Raw genomic sequence first — 21,060 nt, forward strand, 5'->3', positions numbered from 1 at the left:
ATCTCATGAGAATCGGTCACGCCGTTTCGGAGGAGTATGGGAACGAAAACTGTGACACGAGAATTTTATATATGAGATTAATTACTATTAATATTTATTCCCCAGGAAAACAAAGAAGAACTTGCAAGAATATACAACGCATCAATAAATCGGTGTTCCGCAATATGACGGCCTGCAACATATTTGTCGTTGATTCTAAGTTACCATTAAAGTTGTTGGCTCTACTTGCTACTTATACTGTTGTAATACTGCAGTTTGTATTCACTTAAAATAAATAAGTAATCTTCTTTACTTTTATTATATTAACCTTTTAAAATCGCGATGAGGCGAAATCTGACAGTTTGTGTGTTAAGTTTTCACGCAGAACAGTATTTATAAAATAACTAGCTGTCCCAGCAAACGTTGTTTTACCATATAAATTAATAACGCTATAAAAAAATAGGGATTGATGATAGAAGAGTGAAAATTTAGGATTGTATGTATTTTTGTATGTTGTATCATAAAAATTTTGTCTAAAAAATAAAAAAAAAATTTAAGGGAGGAGTACCCCTAATATTTAGGGGTATGAAAAATAGATGTTGGCCGATTGTTAGACCTACTCAATACGCTCAACAAATTTTCATGACAATCGGTCAAGCCGTTTCGGAGGAGTATGAGAACGAAAACTGTGACACCAGAATTTTATATATAAGCCAGCGGTGCATACTTAACGAAAACTGCTGAAGAGCAGAACTTACACGCGCCTAAAGACGAACTAGTGCACAATGTTACAGTTTCAATATAGTATAGTTTTAATTGTATTGCAATTAAAACTACAATAAATTCAACTACAAAAAATATTTTCTAACGTCTGAAACAGTTTAACCGATTTCGAGACAATTTCACTCGCAGACATATACTGTTATAAAGAGTGACTTAGACTACTGTGTTGTACTATACATTTTTTTTTATTAAAAGCATACCCTACCAAAGTTAGTTTTTGTGTAATACAGGACGTTTCTGTCTACATGTATTTTTTTTGTAGATATAGATTTCATCGAGGTAGATTTTGTGTAACCTTCCATTCCTAATTTCAATACTTAATCATTTTTTCTTCATAGACTTACGCAAAATAGCACCTAATTCGATTAAATATACTATAATTTTAATTAAAATTCCCAAAGCATGCTTTGGATGAATTATACATTAGAATCTATATTTCTCAACTGTAGTTAAGTGCGTTTCCAGTTACATTACGATCTATAAGGATATACAGCTTAAAAATTACCGCATTTTACCACAAAATACACAGTAGTACTACGTAGTTGTATTGTCTATTTTTAATAGGTCACTTCATTAACTTTTGTATTTGTCATGTGTATATGCACACCATATCGCCTACATACAACTATATTTATTTAAGTCTACACATGTATACATTGTAATATATTGTCAAGCAAATTAATTGATTACTGACTTTTGTAATTACTTATACCAACGTATATTGAATTTATAAATTCATTTAATAATAACATTATACCAATAGTTAGTCTCACACGAAGTTATTACAAAGATAACGTATTGTATATTTGAAAAAGAAAATTATAAATTATAAAAACAATTTATTCAAATTTATAATTGCAGTTAATGTGTTACTAAAATAAAATAATTCGCCGGAGCCAAAAGAAAAAAAGAAAAAAATTGGTTCAATATTAATAACAAAATGATAATAGAATTTTATTCAAATTCGAATTCCTTTTTACAAAATAATATAATAAAAAAAGATTTCCAAGAAATGCTTCTACCATTAGACATTTTATCAAACATATTTTTCCAACAGAAATACCACATTCGTCAAAATCGTATAACTCCAAATGGAAAAATTTCAAATGTCGTTTTGATATTTGGTACTATTTTATTTATACTGCTGTATGCAATGAGGCTACAAGAAATGAAAGAAACACTTTACATTTTAAACATCGTGGTTATATTAGACGTTGTGTCTTATACGATAGGGTTCACTGTCAATTTAATAGTAAATTTATCTCAAACTGAGAATAATGTCAAAATGATATTAAAAATACAAGACATGAATACGATTTTGGATAAAAATAGTGGCATATTCTGTATAACTAAGTGGAATTGGGTCAGTTTATTAATACTGATGTCGTATTATGGGTTCACAATGTGTGTTATGTTCAAGTATAATATATTTTCAGTTAAAATATATATTGCATTGCTAACATTGATGTCGTTTGACTTAAATATTAATCACGCCACGAGAATATTGACACTAATTAATTATGAATTCCGTTTGTGGATCGACCGCCTCGATAATAATCACATTTTCAGCAACATGTCTAAAATAACATTTGGAAATGAATTTTGGGATACAATCTGTTATATTTACAATGATATTATGGATGTGTATGATATGTTCAGAAACGGGTTTCAAAGTTGGGTATGCATTATACATGTTTGGTTCAATATTTTTAAATACCACGTAAATAAAATTGAAGTGTATGTTTGTAATTTCATAGCTCCCAACTTTTAAATCCTTTCAGATTGTGTACAGTGCGTGGGTGATATTTATGCATGCTCTTTTATATGTCTACAAAATTATATATCTAAGCAAAGCACTAAACAACTACAGCGATCACAAACAACAAGTAAGTTCCTACACTATACTTACTGATATTATGAATGCGAAGTTACTCTGTCGCGCTTTTATGCCATGACTATTGAATCGATATAAATGGATTTTTGGTACACAGATAGTCTAGAAAGGAAAGGCACTATGAAATGACATGCGAAAAAAGGGTTGAAAGGGGAGATTAAAGGTTGGATGGAAGTGTTATCATTTTTAAAGCAGAATATATCCGAAACTATATTTTATTATACTGTTGATTAAATATAAATATACTTGTATGACATTCAAAATTGCATGGAAATTCATTAATTAGAGTTCAATTCAAACAGTATTAGAGTAGAAAAAAATATTTTGATGTTTAAAGCTAATGCGCCAAAAAGTCATGTGTATTTTTACAACAGGTTATGTTGTAATATTTCGTGATGTTTGTCGAAAACTTTCCCCTCTCTTTCGAGTTTCACATGAGTAATAAGCTCAAATGTACAAAATGTAATATATGACAAATCTTTTTGTTTCCAGTACATATTAATAGTGTCAGATATTGTTATTGCAACTTGGATGCTGAAGAATTTCATACTCCTCAGCGTACTTTGTTATGAACATGAAAAGTTTTACACAAATGTAAATGATGCTCAACTAATTTGTTTGCTACTGCTGAAGAAACAGATCTGTTCAGGTAAGAATACTATTAAAAATGTTATTATCATAGTTGAAAGCCCCGGCAGTCTAGTGGTCCGGCAGTCTTATACACCTCACTCTTGAAGGTCGCGGGTTTGTTTCTAGGCACGATGTAAACATTTATTTATTTATTTCTCCTCACAAATATGCAATGCAAAAATACATGTAGTATTATTTAAATTTATTATTGTAGTCGATATGCTGAGGAGCTGGTGTCTGAAATAGGTATAACCTTTAATACAGATTACCAGCCCCCCGACCGAAATGTGATATAAGTTAAATAAATTGTGATGCTTATACAAGTAGTAGTGAGTTAGTAGTAGTTATGCATTCATGAGTATGGTAGTTTGTATTGGACCGAGCGTTTTCTAGGTATATATATATGTAATATATTTTTATAATGGATGATAATGGAATGGTACACCCGCCTGTGCTAACGACTTACGTTGGCGAGGCACCACCTCTATTCACCACTATTATGACGTATAGGGTAAGTTGCATATGAAGTCACGTCAGTTAGCCCATCTTGACAATTTCACCAGGAATGTATGCCTAAATATGACGTGCAAAAGTCCCTATATTGTATTTATTGGAATGATACAAATAAATATTACTTATTTATTATTTTTCAGATAAACAAAGAAAAACATGCAAGAATATACAACGTATGAACAACTCTGTGTTTCACAAATTAGCGGCCTGCGATGTTTTCGTCGTTGACTCTCAGTTGCCGTTGAAACTGCTGAGTCTTCTCACCACCTACACTGTTGTAATGTTACAGTTTGTATATTCAAATAAAAATATGATATACAAATAGATACCTATCTAAAATGTGTATTTTTTATTGAATTTATTTTAAATTGAATACATTTTTACGCATAATTAAATAAATACGTTACTACATGACGGTATTTTTTTTTGTATAGCTATATCTAGGTGTTTACTCTGTAATAATAATAGTATGTACAAAAATATAAAAATAAATATATTATATGTTTCCATTAATTATTGTACTCAAAACATATTTAATAATTTTTTGATAGCATACGGTATGTATGTCCTAGTTATGGCCGCGAATTCACCCGCGTCAAATTTCAATATAAAAAAATAAATAGTCTATGTGTTATTCTGATACATAAGCTACATTACTGTAAAGTTTCATCAAAATACGTTTAGTAGTTTTTGCATGAAAGAGTAACAAACATTTATACTCACAAAACTTACTCTTTTACAATATATTTTTTAAGATTATTTACAGTTATTATGATTAGATTAGCACAGCGTCATCTAGTGCCAAGCTAAGCAGAGCTTGTATTATGGGAAAACAACTGATATAAACACTTAAACATTTTTTTTGTAAATACCCACATAATACATAGACAATACTCAGACCAATAAACAATCATACTAATGAATACAAATGTTTGACTGTGTAAGGAGTCGAATCCGCGACCATCGTAAGTAGAGATGTGGCCACCGAGATCGGCAGTACTCGATTCGGACAATTACTTACAGAATTGACTTAAACATTACTATTAAAACCACAATTATTATAGTTATTCATTTTTCAAGTACGAATAGGAAATTAGCTTTTATAACGATATTTCTTGTCACAATGTCAATGTAAGCATACATACTGACGTACATTACACATGTTATTTATTAATATAGTATTCAGTCTTAATACGAACAATTTTATTTTAAATATTTCAATAGTTTTGGCTAGTTGCAACTAGCAAAATAAAATAATTAACTACATTAAACAGTAATTAAATAAATAATTAAAACAAAATAAAATAAGTGACTACATTAAATACTCTATAAATAATTAATTAAAACGAATAAAATAATTAACTACGTACATTAAATAAATAAGATAAAAAAATAAGATGGACACCGAATCGGTCGGTAATAATTTATTGAAAAAAGACTTTCCATCTATGCTTTTACCGTTAAATATATTATTCAATATAATAATTCTACCAAAATATCAAATTAAAGAAAACTGCATCAGGCCATTGGGGGTTTTATTAAATACTCTATCATTTAACATTATTATTGCTTGCATTATGACTTACTGGTTAACATTAATAACAAGAAACATAAAGACACACATCTCTAAATATATAACGAGATATTTGGACTTGGTTATATATGGCATTGGTTTCCTAATTTACTTATTCGTCAACATAACCCAACGGGTTAATAACGTGAATATAATATTGAAACTACAAAAAGTGAATGCAATTGTACATGATAATGTTGTGTTAAAAAAGTTCATAATCCTGAATTGGATATGGAATGCAATGATCTTTTTTTACTACCTTCTGCCATTAGGACTCGGTTGTATTGGAGTAATTAAGTTATCTGAAGGAATAAATTACTATATAATGTTTGTATTCGACTCTATGCTATATTGCGCAGATAATATATTTCTTAAAGTCTGAATTAAATGTGTGGTCTTCTAAAATTAAACAGCACAGAAAACCCTGTAGTAATAATGATTATTTGAATAAAATGTTCTTAATGTATACAGAAATAATTGAAATCTACAATTTAATTGTTGAAGTGAATGAATCAAATGCTGGTAAGATTATTTTATAAAAAAATAGCTGCGACCGCGGTTTCACTCGCGTGAAAATTATTTCAGATTTCTGTACTATATGTACCTATATATTATACACATAATTCTTCTTCATAAAAGACTATATCTATTGCTGATAACTGTATTACAATCCGTTTAGTAGTTGAAAAGATCTAAGCGACGAAGCAGCGGCAGATACTTCATGTTTTATTATGGAAAAATTTTTTATAAACTATTGGTACGCAGTTGGCCGCAGCTAACTTTTGCAGGTTTACCGAACGATTGCAGACGGCACTTCAAACAGGAAGGACTTATTGAGCGGCTGAAGGCCAACTCTTGCCTAACTGATACGACTTTAGCCTGAGACCACCGATAAAGGTTTGAACCTCGGCTCTGGCCATAGTAATTTAATTGTAATTTCAATCCCCGTTTGAATTGGGTGGGGATTTATTGCAGGGGGAGCAAGGTCGCCGTTTTTACATTTAATTCAGTCACCAAGCAAGTTGCTTGGTGATGCTGCTTTTTTAGCTGCGTCTCTATTGAACTACAGAATATGGAAATAGAACATAGTCTTCCCGAATGGCAACGCTTGAAGCGTACTACGGGCGTTACAATATGAGGACGGCAAGTTCAGGATTATTCATGCATATAGACCTCTGTTACCATTTATCATCAGCTTGTTTACTATTTAATACATATTTTTATTCATATATATGATATAATGTAATATAATATAATATAACGTGATGACTGCGAACAGGGATGAATGGAAGCGAAAAACAAATTACGACGACCACAAATAAATGGGATAAGGTAGCAGCAGATGATGATATGATATAATAAAAACATAACATTTCAGATATTATATAAGGCTTGTCTAATATTCTTTCATTCTCTTATGTTGGTTCATAAAATAATACTATTATGCAACATGTTAGCAAGGAAAGAGGTAAGAACTGTACAAACTAGAAAAATCGATCTATCAATAATTATGACACGATGCGATCAATGTCATTAGTATTATTATTGATATAAATAAAAGTTGTCTGGTATGCATAACACAAGTTCCGTTTAGGTTGGGACTAGATGACGCTGTGGAAATGGTTTTTTTTATACAACTACATCGACAATAATACGGCCTATATGATGGTAAACGGTTACTGTAGCCTGTGAACGCTTACAGCACTAGGTGTATCACATGCGCACTGCAGAACCTTAAGAAACCTTATATACCCATCTTGAAAAACCCCTAATTGTCTGTAATAGTAGTCTATATACAAAACCTCGGCAGGTAGTTCATTCCACAATATAAGTGTACGCGGGAGGAAGCACCTCTGAAACCCCCCTGTCCGAGACCACTTAGGTCCCAGTGAGTGGGGTTGAATTCCCTGTTATTATTATTAAAAAGGACATGTCGAGTGTTGTATTCATCGATTGTTACTAATTAGACGTTATAAACTATATAATTGTGCCTGTAACGTCGTCGTCATCGCCGTCGAGGACGGTGTCGTGTTTGTGTGTAAAAGAGTGGTCGGGACGGAGTGGTTTCTTTTTGTTTGAGTCACTATTAATAGGGCGCCATCTTGTGCCACACTACAATATGCAAGTGTTTGCATAAAAAATAATTAATATATTTTTATCTCATCGTCTGTCTATATCTTCTTGCTAATCTCTGAAACGGCAGGACAGATTATGCCGGAACTTACACTTGCAGATAACAAATATTGTAAGAAGTAAGTACCTACTTTTATTTTAGAAATTTTATATATTAATAAAAACCAAGTTAATTCCACGTAGACGAAGTCGCGGCTAACAGCTAGTTATGAAAATAAAGTAAACATTATGACGATGTACACTTCAATTCTTCTTATAGAGCGTTTTCTCTAATAGGTATTTAATATTATGTTACTCACATCAAGGTAAACCGTCAATTCAACAAAGTAGACAAGTTTATATACAAACAAAGAAATAACTTAATTACACCTACATACATAACTTTTGAGGGTAGTACCATTTACATATTTAATATGCTTACATTATTTACAAATAAATATTATTCAGAAACATTATCATTAAAGCGTCAGTTATTATTGAACTATTTTCGTCATTTATATTTTAAGAGTCAATAAGAAGGTTGATTATAAACATACTCTACAAATATTTCCTGTGAGAAAAAAATTCCAATATTTGGAAAGTTAATACAAATATACAAATATTTGCTTATATATAAATAAAAAACGAAATAATGATCACTAAACCATCATATTTTCCATCTAACTGCGAAGTTCTCATAAACAACAGACTAAACAAAGACTTTCAAGCCATGCTTCTGCCATTAGATTTTTATCAAAACATATTACTCCTTCCCAAATATTATATTAAAGACAATTACATAACACCAACCGGAATTGTTTTAAACTTAATATCTCTATATGTAACTCTAGTATTTGCTACATCTTGTTTTGTACGTGCAGGACAAATAGACAGAGATAAAGAGAGATTTAGATACACGTCGAGATGTATAGATACCGTCATATACAACACAGGGTATCTCATTAATTTACTTGGTAATGTAATTAATAGTAAAAATAATGTTAAATTAATTTTAACATTACAAAACGTAAATACATTAATACATGACAAATCAACGTTAAAAAAGTATACAATTCTAAATTGGATATTTACATCAATTGCATTTTCTTTACACATTCCCACATTGCTATCATTACTCTTTGGTATTCTTAGTTTCATGGATGTAATAAGTTTCTTCGGTATGATCATTTTTGATTTAATACTCATTTATATAACTCAAATCATATCATTTTTAAAATCGGAATTGAATGTGTGGACGTCAATAGTAAAAGTTCGAAACAAATTGTCGGCGTCTGATGAATTTAATTGGAATAAATTGTTTTTAATTTATAAACAAACTAGCTGTACCCGCGACTTCGTCCGCGTAAATAATGAAAAAATATTTAACTCAATTAACACAATATAAGTCAAATAAATAAGTTTAATCATTTTAGCTTAAAAAATTATAAAAAATAAAAATAAATATTTAATCAATAGGCTAAAAAAGAAATTTCAAGCTTCTAGCTTTAAACATGACGATACATCTATATAACCTTGGATCTACCCTTTCAATCCTCTTGCAACCCTTTTTCACATTAAAAAGTAACCTATGTCCTTTCTCAGGATCTAGTCTGTCTATGTCTGTTTCAAATTTCAATTTAAATCGGTTCAGTATTTTTGGCGTGTAAGCGAGACAAATAGACAAAGTTACTTTCACATTTATAATATCAGTAAGGTATTTAATAAACTAACCCTAAAAAGACAAAGAAAAAAGTTTAATCGTTCTAGCTTCCACAACCACACAAACAGCAAATTTCCACAATAACTTTCATTCCCTATTTTATTTTACTACCCAGGGGGGGTAAGAGTAAAAATTTTACAAACATTGAATGTCATATTTATTGATATTTAAACAACAGCCTAAAAATGAGTCTCAAACTTCTAGTTTTAAAAAATGACGATTCTTCCATACAGCGTACCATTGCAACCCCCTTACAATCCTTTTTTCACATTCAAAAGTACCCTATATTCTTTGTCCGGGTGTGAACTAACTGTGTACCAAATTTCATTTAAATTTTTATTTTGTTTTGGAGCGTAAGACTGACAGAAAGACAGAGTTACTTTCATAGTTATAGCATTAGTGGGGTATTTAAAAATCTACCCCAAAAGAACCAATGAAAATAGTTTCATCGTTCTAGTTTCAAAAATTACGAATTTACATAATAACTATCATCCCCTATTTTATTTTACCCCCTTAAGAGTAATTTTTTTACAAACAATGAATGTCATATTTATTTATATTTAATCAACAGCCTCAAAAATAAGTTTCAAGCTTCTAGCTTCAAAAATGACGATTTTACATAAAAACTTGCATCCCCTATTTTATTTTATCCCCTTAAGGGTAATTTTTTTACAAAAAATGAATTTCATATGTATTTATATTTAATCAACAGCCTCAAAAATAAGTTTCAAGCTTCTAGCTTCAAAAATGACGATTTTACATAAAAACTTGCATCCCCTATTTTATTTTACCCCCTTAAGGGTATTTTTTTTCAAACAATGAATGTCATATGTATTTATATTTAATCAACAGTCTCAACAATAAGATTCAAGCTTCTAGCTTCAAAAATAACGTGTTTACATAAAAACTTGCATCCCCTATTTTATTTTACCCCCTTAAGGCTAATTTTTTTACAAACAATGAATGTCATATGTATTTATATTTAATCAACAGTCTCAACAATAACTTTAAGCTTCTAGCTTCAAATATGACGAATTTACATAAAAACTTGCATCCCCTATTTTATTTTACCCCCTTAAGGGTAATTTTTTACAAACATTGAATGTCATATGTATTTATATTTAATCAACAGTCTCAAAAAGTTTCAAGCTTCTAGCTTCAAAAATGACGATTCTTCCATACAACCTTTCAAACCCCCTTTTAACCTCTTAAAACACTTTTTTCGCATTAAAAAGTAGCCTATGTCCATTCTCAGGGTAGACTATCTGTATACCAAATTTCATTCAAATCGGTTCAGTAGTTTTGGCGTGAAAGCGAGACAGACAGACAGAGTTACTTTCACATTTATAATATTAGTTTTTGTCGCAGCACAAAAATATATTTTTATCGTTTCCGTACAAATAATAATTTTACAGTATTAATCTACAAACCAACATTTTGTTTCTTACAATCAGCTAAATAATTTAAATAGTTCCATAATATATGGCACAATGAAAAGGTCATTTATTTTATAAAAGAGACAGTTAGTTTTTATTTTAGTGAAAAATAAGAAAATTCTATTTTGATACAACAACCATATAGTTATTAATACCTATACTTTATTAATTTTGTGTTGATGCTTTTTAAATAAACACCCACACATTATTTCTGTATAACCTACAAAAATGGGTAAATAATTTAATTTCGGATAGTGCCACACCACAACATTCTTTAAAAAATGTAAATAATAAAATGTGAAGAAATTGTGATTGTTATTAAGTTTTTTTTTTTTTTTAAGTTTGTCAGAACAGGGAAACAACATTTGACATTTATTATTATTTAACATTGGACATTGACTTTAATTTTTGTAATTTATATTGTAAAACTTTAAGTTGGGCTAAACTGGGCTTGTATCCAGAGCCGTAAAATAAATTAATAAAAAAAATCGCCAAATTTGTCTCGCAATCGGCCAATTTCAGGTTTAAAGAAAAACACATACACAGGATATACGATTTTATCATAAAAAAGTGTCAAAAAACAATATTTTCACTAAACGTCAACGTCATGTTTCCGGCAAGATCTTTCGTTTTACATTATGTTATCTGTGGTTTTGTTCTCTGTGATGGATACCTTATTGGCGCAAACGCACGCGATGTGTTGATTGGTTGTTAGCTAGTGAAATGAAAAGATGGCGAATGGCGCAAACGCACGCGATGTGTTGATTGGTTTTTAGCTAGTGAATAGTAATGAAAAGATGACGAATAAGGATTCAACCGCATAAAGATAACCTTGTATTTCCATTTTGAACCCCTTACAACCCTTTTTACGCATTAAAAAGTAGCCTATGTCCTTCCTCTGTGTCTAGACTATCTGCGTACTAAATTTCATTTAAATCGGTTCAGTAGTTTTGGCGTGAAAGCGAGACAGACAGACAGACAGACAGACAGAGTTACTTTCGCATTTATAATATTAGTAAGGATAATACATGCCTATGGGCTGATTAAAACTGTTTATCAAAGCATGGTAAGAGTACTTTCTTTAAACGTTTTAGTGTTAAGTAATGTTTGCAAAAATGTTACTTAACATATATTTTGTACACCGCCATCTGGTAAGATGTAGAAAACACTCATATCGATGCAAACAATCATACTCATGAATACAAATATTTGTGCCGTGCAAGGAATCCTAGAGCATCGGAAGTTAAGCGGTGTGCTAAATAAGTGAAAAATAAAAATATTTTTATAATTACATAGTGTTTTTTTTTTTCAGATATTATATAAGGTATGTGCAATTTTCGTGCATACTATTTTGTACATTTATAAAGCAATTCTTCGATGTGGAGAAATTACAAAAGGTTCAGTAAGTAGAGAAATTATGTTGCCTATCTATGGTCACTCAAGCCGAAAAGACATTTATGAATTCGAACCATATTCACCATGAAACAAAGTGGAATTCTAGAAATATTGAGAAATTTATTATATAATAATAATAATAATCTCAGGACAATTCACACAGCGCCATCTAGAACCAAGTTAAGCTAGCTAAAGCTTGTGTTATGGGTACTAGACAACTGATACAAATACATAGATTTTTTTTTCGTAAATACATACATATTATATATAGAAAACACCCAGACCGACACAAACAATTATACTCATGAATACAAATGTTTGTGCCGTGCGAGGAATCGAACCCGCGACCATCGGACGTAAAGCGGTGTGCTAAACCACTAGACCACCGAGGTCGTCGATATGATCGGTTAGGTTGTGGGAATGCAAAATTATATTCAATTTTCCATTTTAATTCATGAAAATGTGGTACCGTCGGTTATTTAAATCCAGTTTTTGTTTATTTTCGTTATCTATAGCGTGAGTGAGTGACAAATATTTAACGTAACGCTTCCAGTAGCGGTGGCCAGGTTTCCTTACTGAATATATGTGATCTCACCATACTAATGTTAGAGGAATTAAACGAATTAATACAAATTAATTACGTAATGACGTGGACTTTCTCAAAATAAAGTTTATATATAGAAACGAATACTTCAATTTCAGGTTTTGGAGTATGCAATAATAGCATCGTTTTTTGCGTGGCTGATGAAAGATTTCCTTATTTTTGCATGCATGTGTATGACATTTGAAAGATTTTACTTGGCTGTAACCGATGCAGAAACTGCATGCACCGTGATTTTAAATTCAGACAGACTTTCAAGTAGGTATCTATCATGATACTATACTGATATTGATACATAACATGTAACATGTAACTATTTCTACTTCTACGTTCTGTTACTGAATACTCAAACCATATGATAATGTAAGATGTATCGCTCCCCATTCATATTTGGTTGAATAATATTATTTATAAGTATAATTAGTAAATCACGGGATCTTACCACGTTTTATTTTTGTTAAAAGTGGATTGCAGCTGTGGAAGCTCATACATACATCGGACAGACAAAAAGAACAATAGCCCGTCGCATTAATGAATACATAAAAGTTGTTAAAAACAACGATCTGCGTAAAGCTATAGCGGATCATTTGTTAGGATCGGGACCCAATCACTGTATTGAACTACTAACTAACACCAACCGAAGGTATTGGCATCAGAACTACATTACATCCCAAGAATGGTTAGAGAGCCGATTGAAATACAGAAATATAAAAATTTCAACCGGGAAGATGGCTATAAACTCTCTAATGCTTGGAATCTAGTGATTGGTTTAACTAAACAAAAACATAAAACGCGATCACAAAGTGTATTAAGACGTGAAGATACTGTGGGTACAGTTTGCCGAGATGAATATCGAGCGAGTTCCAATAGTAACAACAAACGAAGACGTGTGAAGGTAGACGAATATGTCTGCCCATAAAAGATTTATTTACCATCTACCCGCTGCTCTTCAGTTTACCCGTGATCACGGCCGTTGAAACACTGCCGAAATATCGGGAACTCAACAAAAATAAAACGTGTTAAGATCCCGTGATTTACTAATTATACTTATAAATAATGACCGCGTCAAACTTAAAACAGCATATGAACAATATTAGTCTCAAATATGTAATGTTGTCATTTTTGCTGTTACAAGATTAAATGTAATTGTAATCTAGTTGTGTTGTGAAATAGTTAGTTTTTTTACACTACATATCACATTCAAGACAACCTATAGGCACGGCGCTTTTAAAATAATAAAAAAAACTATTTATAAAATGGTCACTTATAGTGCGATTTCAAAGAATTTTCTTGTAAGCTCTGTTTTTAAGAGAATCTGCTAAGGAATTCTTTAAGTACTGAAGCATGTGATTTTTCATGAAGAATAATATTTAAATAACTAGCTGTCCCGACAAACGTTGTTTTGCCATAAAATAAAAAAAAAATTAGGTGTGTACTACCCCTAACATTTAGGGGGATGAAAAATAGATGTTGGCCGATTCTCAGACCTACTCAATACGCTCACAACATTGAGAGTCGTTCAAGCCGTTTCGGAGAAGTATGGGAACGAAAACTGTGACACGAGAATTTTATATATAAGATAGTTATAGTTTAATAAGTATATTATTGTAATACTCACTATAGTATCTATTATAATATATTTGCTAAATAAATGTGTATAATTGTTATTATATTGATTGTAGTATGAAACGATATATATATCTATTATTTTTTTTCAGATGGGTTAAGAAGAATGTGCAAAGACGTACAGAGGTTTACTTGGTCTATGTACAGTAAATTAAAAGCCGCCGGCCTCATAGTAATCGATTCTAAGTTACCCCTACACTTGCTGTACATACTTACTACTTATACTATTGTATTACTACAGTTCTTTCAGTCACATGTTAAGAAAATTCTTAATGTTAAAGTAAATAATAACATAAGTAGTAGCTTATAAAGATACGTCTGTAAGTACGAGTAGTATAAATCAAAAACGCCGAGGCGCCGCTCTTTCTTCGCTTGTATCTTTTAAATTACACAACGGATTTTAATGCAGTTATCAGCAATTGTATAATGCGTGTTATAGTATAGAACAAGCAGAGAACTTTAAACATTTGTAATGCATCCATGTGAAGCCGGGACAGATCGCTAGTATTATATAAATAATATATTTACCATGATAATGTAAATATTATGATTATGGACATGTTTAATATTTATGTATGCTTAATATAATAGAATATAGTTCTTTTTACATTGTATGTGATTTTTAAATTCACTGCCCATACAAATCTCAATTTGGTTTATCTGTGTTTCCATCATCGGATAGTTAATCAGTAACATAAAATGCACGCAAGTTTCTTTTGTGTTGCCCGTATTTGAACTCTCGACCTTTGGGATCGAAGTCGGGAATGTAATCCACTAAACCACGGCGCTTTTAAAATAAAAAGCTTTTGTTTAATATACTAAAATACAACTATCTTTTCCTATGATTCATTTATCAAAGATGTCAATTATATACATACTAGCTCTGTCCGCGATTTCACGCGACTGAATATTGTAGCCTATTTGTTATTCTGATGTATAAGCTATACTAGCTTTTGCCCGCGGCTTCGCTCGCGTTAATTTATTACTTTAGGGGTTGAATTTATCAAAATCCCTTTTTAGGGGATGCCTACGTCATAGTAGCTTTATGCATGCAAAGTCTCAGCCCGATCGGTTTAAAATTGACAAAGTTTCATACAAACTTTCTTCCCCAATTTTATCCCCTTGGGGGTAGAATTAATCAAAAATCTTAGGGGATGCCTACGTCATAACATCTACCTGCATGCCAAATTTCAGCCCGATCAGTCCAGTGGTTTGGGATGTGCGTTGATAGATCACTATGTCAGTCAGTTACCTTTGAGTTATATATATATATTTAGGTTATTGTTAAGTTTCATTAAAATCCATTTAGTCCTTTCTACCTGACAGAGTAATAAACATCCATCCATACACACTCACAAACTTCCGCTTTTATGATATTAGTACTTTCATATATACATAGGTATATCATTAAAAATTGAAATACCATTAAAAATGTTGCTATGGGGTGAATTTAGTACACAATTTACACAATGTACTTAAACATTAAAGCTTCTATTATTATCTAAAACTTAACATGTCAGAAACTTTCATATTTCATAGATGAGTAATAAATTATATTATTTGTATAATGACCGTAGTAGATATTTATTATAATATATTCTTCATAACAATTCCGATCGGTCGACATTGAATTGTATAATTTGGCGCGTTATTTTGTGATCATTGAATGAACTAACCAATATTTTAATAGTTTTGTTTATTCAATTGTGTTTTATAATAATAAATACTTTTATTTCGGAAAACTTAACTTAAGTAACATTTTATCTATAATCTGACATTAGGCTATGCCTGTATCGTAGATGTCAAAGCAAGTTTAACAGTCAAAGTAACATTGGTACGACGATCAGAGAAGATAAGAATTTTGCGTTTATATAATAGTAGATAATATTGGTAATATATGACGACTAAGTTATATGTGTATTTATCAGTGCGCTAGTGAAAGTACGCGAAAGAAACTATTTAAACTTACAAAGTAAAAAAAAATAAGGAGAAAAAATATATATAAAGTTTTATGCGATTGAACTTAAGTTGAAAATTCAACCTTAAAAGTTAACGTTAAAATTTAGTTATGACTTCCAAATCGTATTTTGTAACAAATTCTGAAATACTCATTAACAATGGTTTGAGTAAACACTTTCAAGTGATGATTCTACCGCTAGACATGTTTCAAAGCATGTTGTTCTTCCAGAAATATTATATAAAGGACAATTTTATTACACCTACGGGAATTATTTTAAATACCATATCATTTAAAGCCACTATAATGTTCATTTTGGTTTATGTGATACGCGTATTGGAGATAAATCAAGAGGATAGTAACAGATATACCTCGAGATGTATAGATTTAATTATATATGGTATAGGGTTCATTATTAACTTTATAATTAATTTGTGTAATAGTGTAAACAATGTCAATTTAATATTAACACTACAAAAAGTAGATAATGTACTGTCACCTGAAAATACAGTACTGAAAAAATTCGTTGTACTAAATTGGTTATATGTAATAATAATACTAATTTGTTATATGCCCGCTCTAATAATATATGCAATTGGGTATATATCTGTATTTGACACTATAAGTTTGTATATGCTGACTCTCTTTGATTTTATACCCGTTTTTATTACGCAAGTTGTGTCTATACTAACATGTGAATTAAATCTATGGTCCTCCACAATTTTTCATACAAAAGTATCTAATGTGAAGGACTTGAACTATTGGCACAGAATGTTCTTAATCTACGCAGATATAATTGTGGCATATAATCTAATTAAAAAAGTTTATCAAGTTTTGGTAAGATTGTTTAATTGTATATTTTATTTATTTTATTAGATTTTTTATTTTATACACAGCTTACCCGACAAACTTTACACCTATATTAAACATATAAATGTTTGTTTGTTTGTTTGTTTGTTTGTTTGTTTGTTTGTTTGTTTGTAACACTTTATTGCACAATAAATACATTTAAATTAACTAAAGATACAACGATCTTAAAAAATATATATATAAGAAATGTATTAATGTATTAATTTATAGGGTAAAATAACGTTTACGCTTTTAAAAATAAGGGTTGATAGTAGAAAACTGATAATTTAGGGTTTTATGTAAGTTTATTGCCGAATCGTAGAAGTTATGTATATTAACATTTTTGGTTGGGCCACCGTGTCGTGAAAGAAAATACATAACAACCCATTATCAGACCTACCGTATATACATATAAAAATTCATAAAAATCGGTTAAACTGTTTCGAAGAAGTATGGCAACTGACATTGTGACACGAGAATTTTATTTATTTGATAACTGAAATAGTATCTGTGGTTTATATACCTGAACAACACGTATACCACGTTATCATGTAATATCTGTGGTATCTGTCATAAGTTGCCATTCTAATCACATCTCCATACCCTGTAATTTCACTGCCATATCCTCGTTCAACCGAAACACAGTTAACAAAGCATTCTTAGTGGCCGAAATAGGTTATTAATATTGAGTTACTCAAGGAGACGACTATTTATAAAGCTTTGCAAGGATGCATTATGATCATACAAATGATTGAATTCCTCGACTTGTTCTATACTATAACATGTAACATGCATGTATTATACATATAAACCTTTCTCTAGAATAGCTCTATCTATTGCTGAAAATTGAATTAAAATCCTTTGAATAATTTAAAAGTAATATATATATATTATATATATATAAAGATATCACGATCGTGTATTTTATTTATATTTTTAATAAGAAAATAATTATAGATCTTCAATTTCAGATATTTTACAAGGCTTGTGTAATATTTCTTCACACTCTTCTGTTTAGTTATAAAATGATACTTCTATGCGAGAATTTAACAAATAGCACAGTGAGTATACTTATAAAAAGATTTTTTTTATAAACAACTGACATTTAGAAGGCCGCAGTGCTATAGACCTAAGCACCTGACAATAGTACAAAACACTCAAAAAAAACTATAACATATCATAAAAAATCATGTTACGAAAATATTTACAATTTAATTTTATTATTAATAAAAGTCCCGTCAAAATCGGTCCAGACATTTCAGAGATTAGTCGGAACAAACAGACAGACAAAAATTTAAAAAAATGTTATTTTGGTGTATATACCGTATTTATATTCATATGCACGTAGTAAAAAACGGTTATTTCAATATTACAAACAGACACTTCAATTTTATTTATATATATATAGATTACATCCATATTATATATAATTATTGTAATAATTCAGTGCAAATAGTCATACAAAAAATATATTTATATCAATTAATTAGATCAATTTGAAGTTATAATTATAACTAAGTAAACAATCAGATAGATTAAAAGTACTTACTCATATATAATTTTAATCTTTTTATAACAATAATAATTAACATTTCTATAATAAATAATTATATACTATAAGTAAGCTTAAGTTACTTCTTTAGTTAACTGAGAGTGAAAGTTCCGTCAAAATCGGTCCAAAGCATTTTCAGAGATCAGGAAGAACAAATCAACATATACAATTTATTTGAAATTATTATCTAAGAGTCTGCGTTCCAATAAATGGCAGGATCAAAAAAATATGAGTATTCAAGAATGCTTATATTAAGTTTATTTGAATAAAGATTATTTCTATTTCTATTGACATTGTTATAAAACATTTTTTTTTTCAGATAATCCAGCAAATGGCAATAGCATCTGTTGCTATATGGCTGTTGAAGAATTTCCTCATTTTCTCATATATGTGTGTAACATTTGAAAGGTTTTATTCGGCTATAAGCGATGTACACGCCAACTGTATCATTATGAAATCCAAGAAAGTCACAGGTATCGATCTTTGTGAAGTCTTTTACTATTTTAATAAATATATCATAAGAGTCTGTAATAGACCTACATGAATAAAGATATTTTGAATTTGAATTTGAATGGCAGATAACTGACGGGTCATCTGCTTGCACCCGTCGCCTATAGCAGCACAATGACCATCACGTCATCATATAACACTCTGTAGAGTGTCTATTCTCTGTATCTGTGTCTAATCTAGACGAGAGAGAAGTACTCACATTTGCAACTTTGTACAGTCTATTTCGGTTTCTTAATTATAATAAACCACAAAAAAAAGTTCTTTTTTTATAATAGTATAGTATATATAAAATTTTCGTGTCATAATGTTGGGTAGGTTATGATACTCCTCCGAAACGGCTGGACCGATTTTTATGAAATTTTATATGCATATTCAGTAGGTCTGAGAATCGGCTACCATGTATTTTTCATGCCCCTAAGTGATAAGGGTTGTCTAACATTAATTTTTTATTTTTTGGTAAATTTTTTTTTATAATTTTGATTTAAAAATACATACAGTACAAAATTTTCTCCCGTCTATCACCAACTCCTATTTTTTAACAGTGATTTTAATTTATATGGCAAAACAACGTTTGCAGGGTTAGCTAGTAATAATAAATGAGATTAGTTTAAAGTAAAAGATATGGTACATTGTTGGTTTTATAATTAACAAACGCTTTCTCCAACTAAATAGTTATAATTATATACATTTATATAGCAAAAACTTCCACAAGAAATTATCATAATGATTGTGAAAATTTGTGAAAATCAAAATCCGTTACGTGTTTTAGAAGTAACTGGTGAGACAGACAGACAAAAACTGTGACTTTAAATTATACTATTTACATACTAGCTGTTACCAACGAATTGTACGCGTGGAATTTATCTTTCCTTAAAAATAAACAAAATTTCTAAAATTAAAGTAGCCTAAGTTACTATTTATATTTGCAATTTAAAATCCCGTCAAAATAGGTCCAACCGTTTTAGAGCTAAGCAAGAACAAATAGATAGACCGATATTTATAAAATATTATTTTTGTAAAGACCGTGTATATTACTGTATATATATATATACTTTCATATGCTTTTACTAAAAGCTGTTAATTTGCAATTACAAACAGATAATTTAATTTTTTTTACTAATTGTACTAATACACCAACTTATTTACAGCAGAAACAAAAAAAATGTGCAAGGACGTACAAGTATTTACTACCTCTATGTTCAGTAGACTGAGTGCCTGCGGCGTGTTCGACGTTGGTTCTAAGTTGCCTTTCAAACTGCTCTTCAGTCTTACTTCGTACACCATTATAATACTGCAGTTCTTTCAGAGAAATGTCAATAACATTTTCCAAGCAACTGTAAACATTCCTGTGACATAATATAAGAATTTTCTAGCTGTCTGGCCCGTCATACTCGTGAACGGGTACTGCTTGTAGCTACTGGTCTGCTCTGATAAATATGTCTGAATTATTTTGATACCGAAATAACTATTTATTTCAACTTTGCTATTCGATTGTTTGTATTTACAGAAAATTCTTAAAAAAGTAATTCTGAACGACATTACAACGAATTTAAAAAAAAACGGCAACAAATAAATTTCTGGCTAATTTCTTGGCTTCATGTGATGAGTCTGTGTTCCGAATGAGTGGTAGATTAAAAAATGTGCTTACATTAAGATTATTATTTGAATATGAAAGATTATTTGAATTTCTTTATACATTTAAAAGTTTTATTTAGAAAAAATCACACCTCTGATAAACTTATTTAACTATTGACTGTGTTGTCCTTTTATTTGTAACTAGCTGTTACCTGTGACTTCGTCCACCTGACATTTAACTTTTATTTAATAAAATTTCAAAATAAATGTAGCCTGAACGACTCTACTATAACTTTAGTTATCTACTAGTAAAAGTCAAGAGATACAATGGGATTATAGAACGTATTGCTTTTTA

The 21,060-nt window shown here is 30.2% G+C and overlaps 1 protein-coding gene across 1 annotated transcript; it reads left to right on the forward strand.

Moving 5' to 3' along the window:
* Positions 1 to 12,743: 12,743 nt before the first annotated feature.
* On the forward strand, positions 12,744 to 20,487 carry LOC131854187 (uncharacterized). Its single transcript, XM_059205317.1, has 4 exons — positions 12,744 to 12,894; positions 18,040 to 18,129; positions 18,940 to 19,093; positions 20,279 to 20,487. The coding sequence occupies exons 2-4, from the start codon at positions 18,094 to 18,096 to the stop codon at positions 20,485 to 20,487; spliced, it is 399 nt and encodes a 132-aa protein (XP_059061300.1). The 5' UTR covers positions 12,744 to 12,894; positions 18,040 to 18,093.
* Positions 20,488 to 21,060: the final 573 nt, after the last annotated feature.

The sequence above is a fragment of the Achroia grisella genome, unplaced genomic scaffold, assembly GCF_030625045.1.
Source record: "Achroia grisella isolate CSIRO2021 unplaced genomic scaffold, CSIRO_AGI_Agris_v1 utg971, whole genome shotgun sequence".
Taxonomy (NCBI): domain Eukaryota; kingdom Metazoa; phylum Arthropoda; class Insecta; order Lepidoptera; family Pyralidae; genus Achroia; species Achroia grisella.

Coding starts and splice junctions, on each gene's coding strand:
- LOC131854187 (XM_059205317.1), top strand. CDS start 18,094: ATGATACTTCTATGCGAGAATTTAACAAATAGCACA. Junction 18,130..18,939: donor AGAATTTAACAAATAGCACA/GTGAGTATACTT, acceptor TTTTTTTTTCAG/ATAATCCAGCAAATGGCAAT. Junction 19,094..20,278: donor GAAATCCAAGAAAGTCACAG/GTATCGATCTTT, acceptor ACTTATTTACAG/CAGAAACAAAAAAAATGTGC.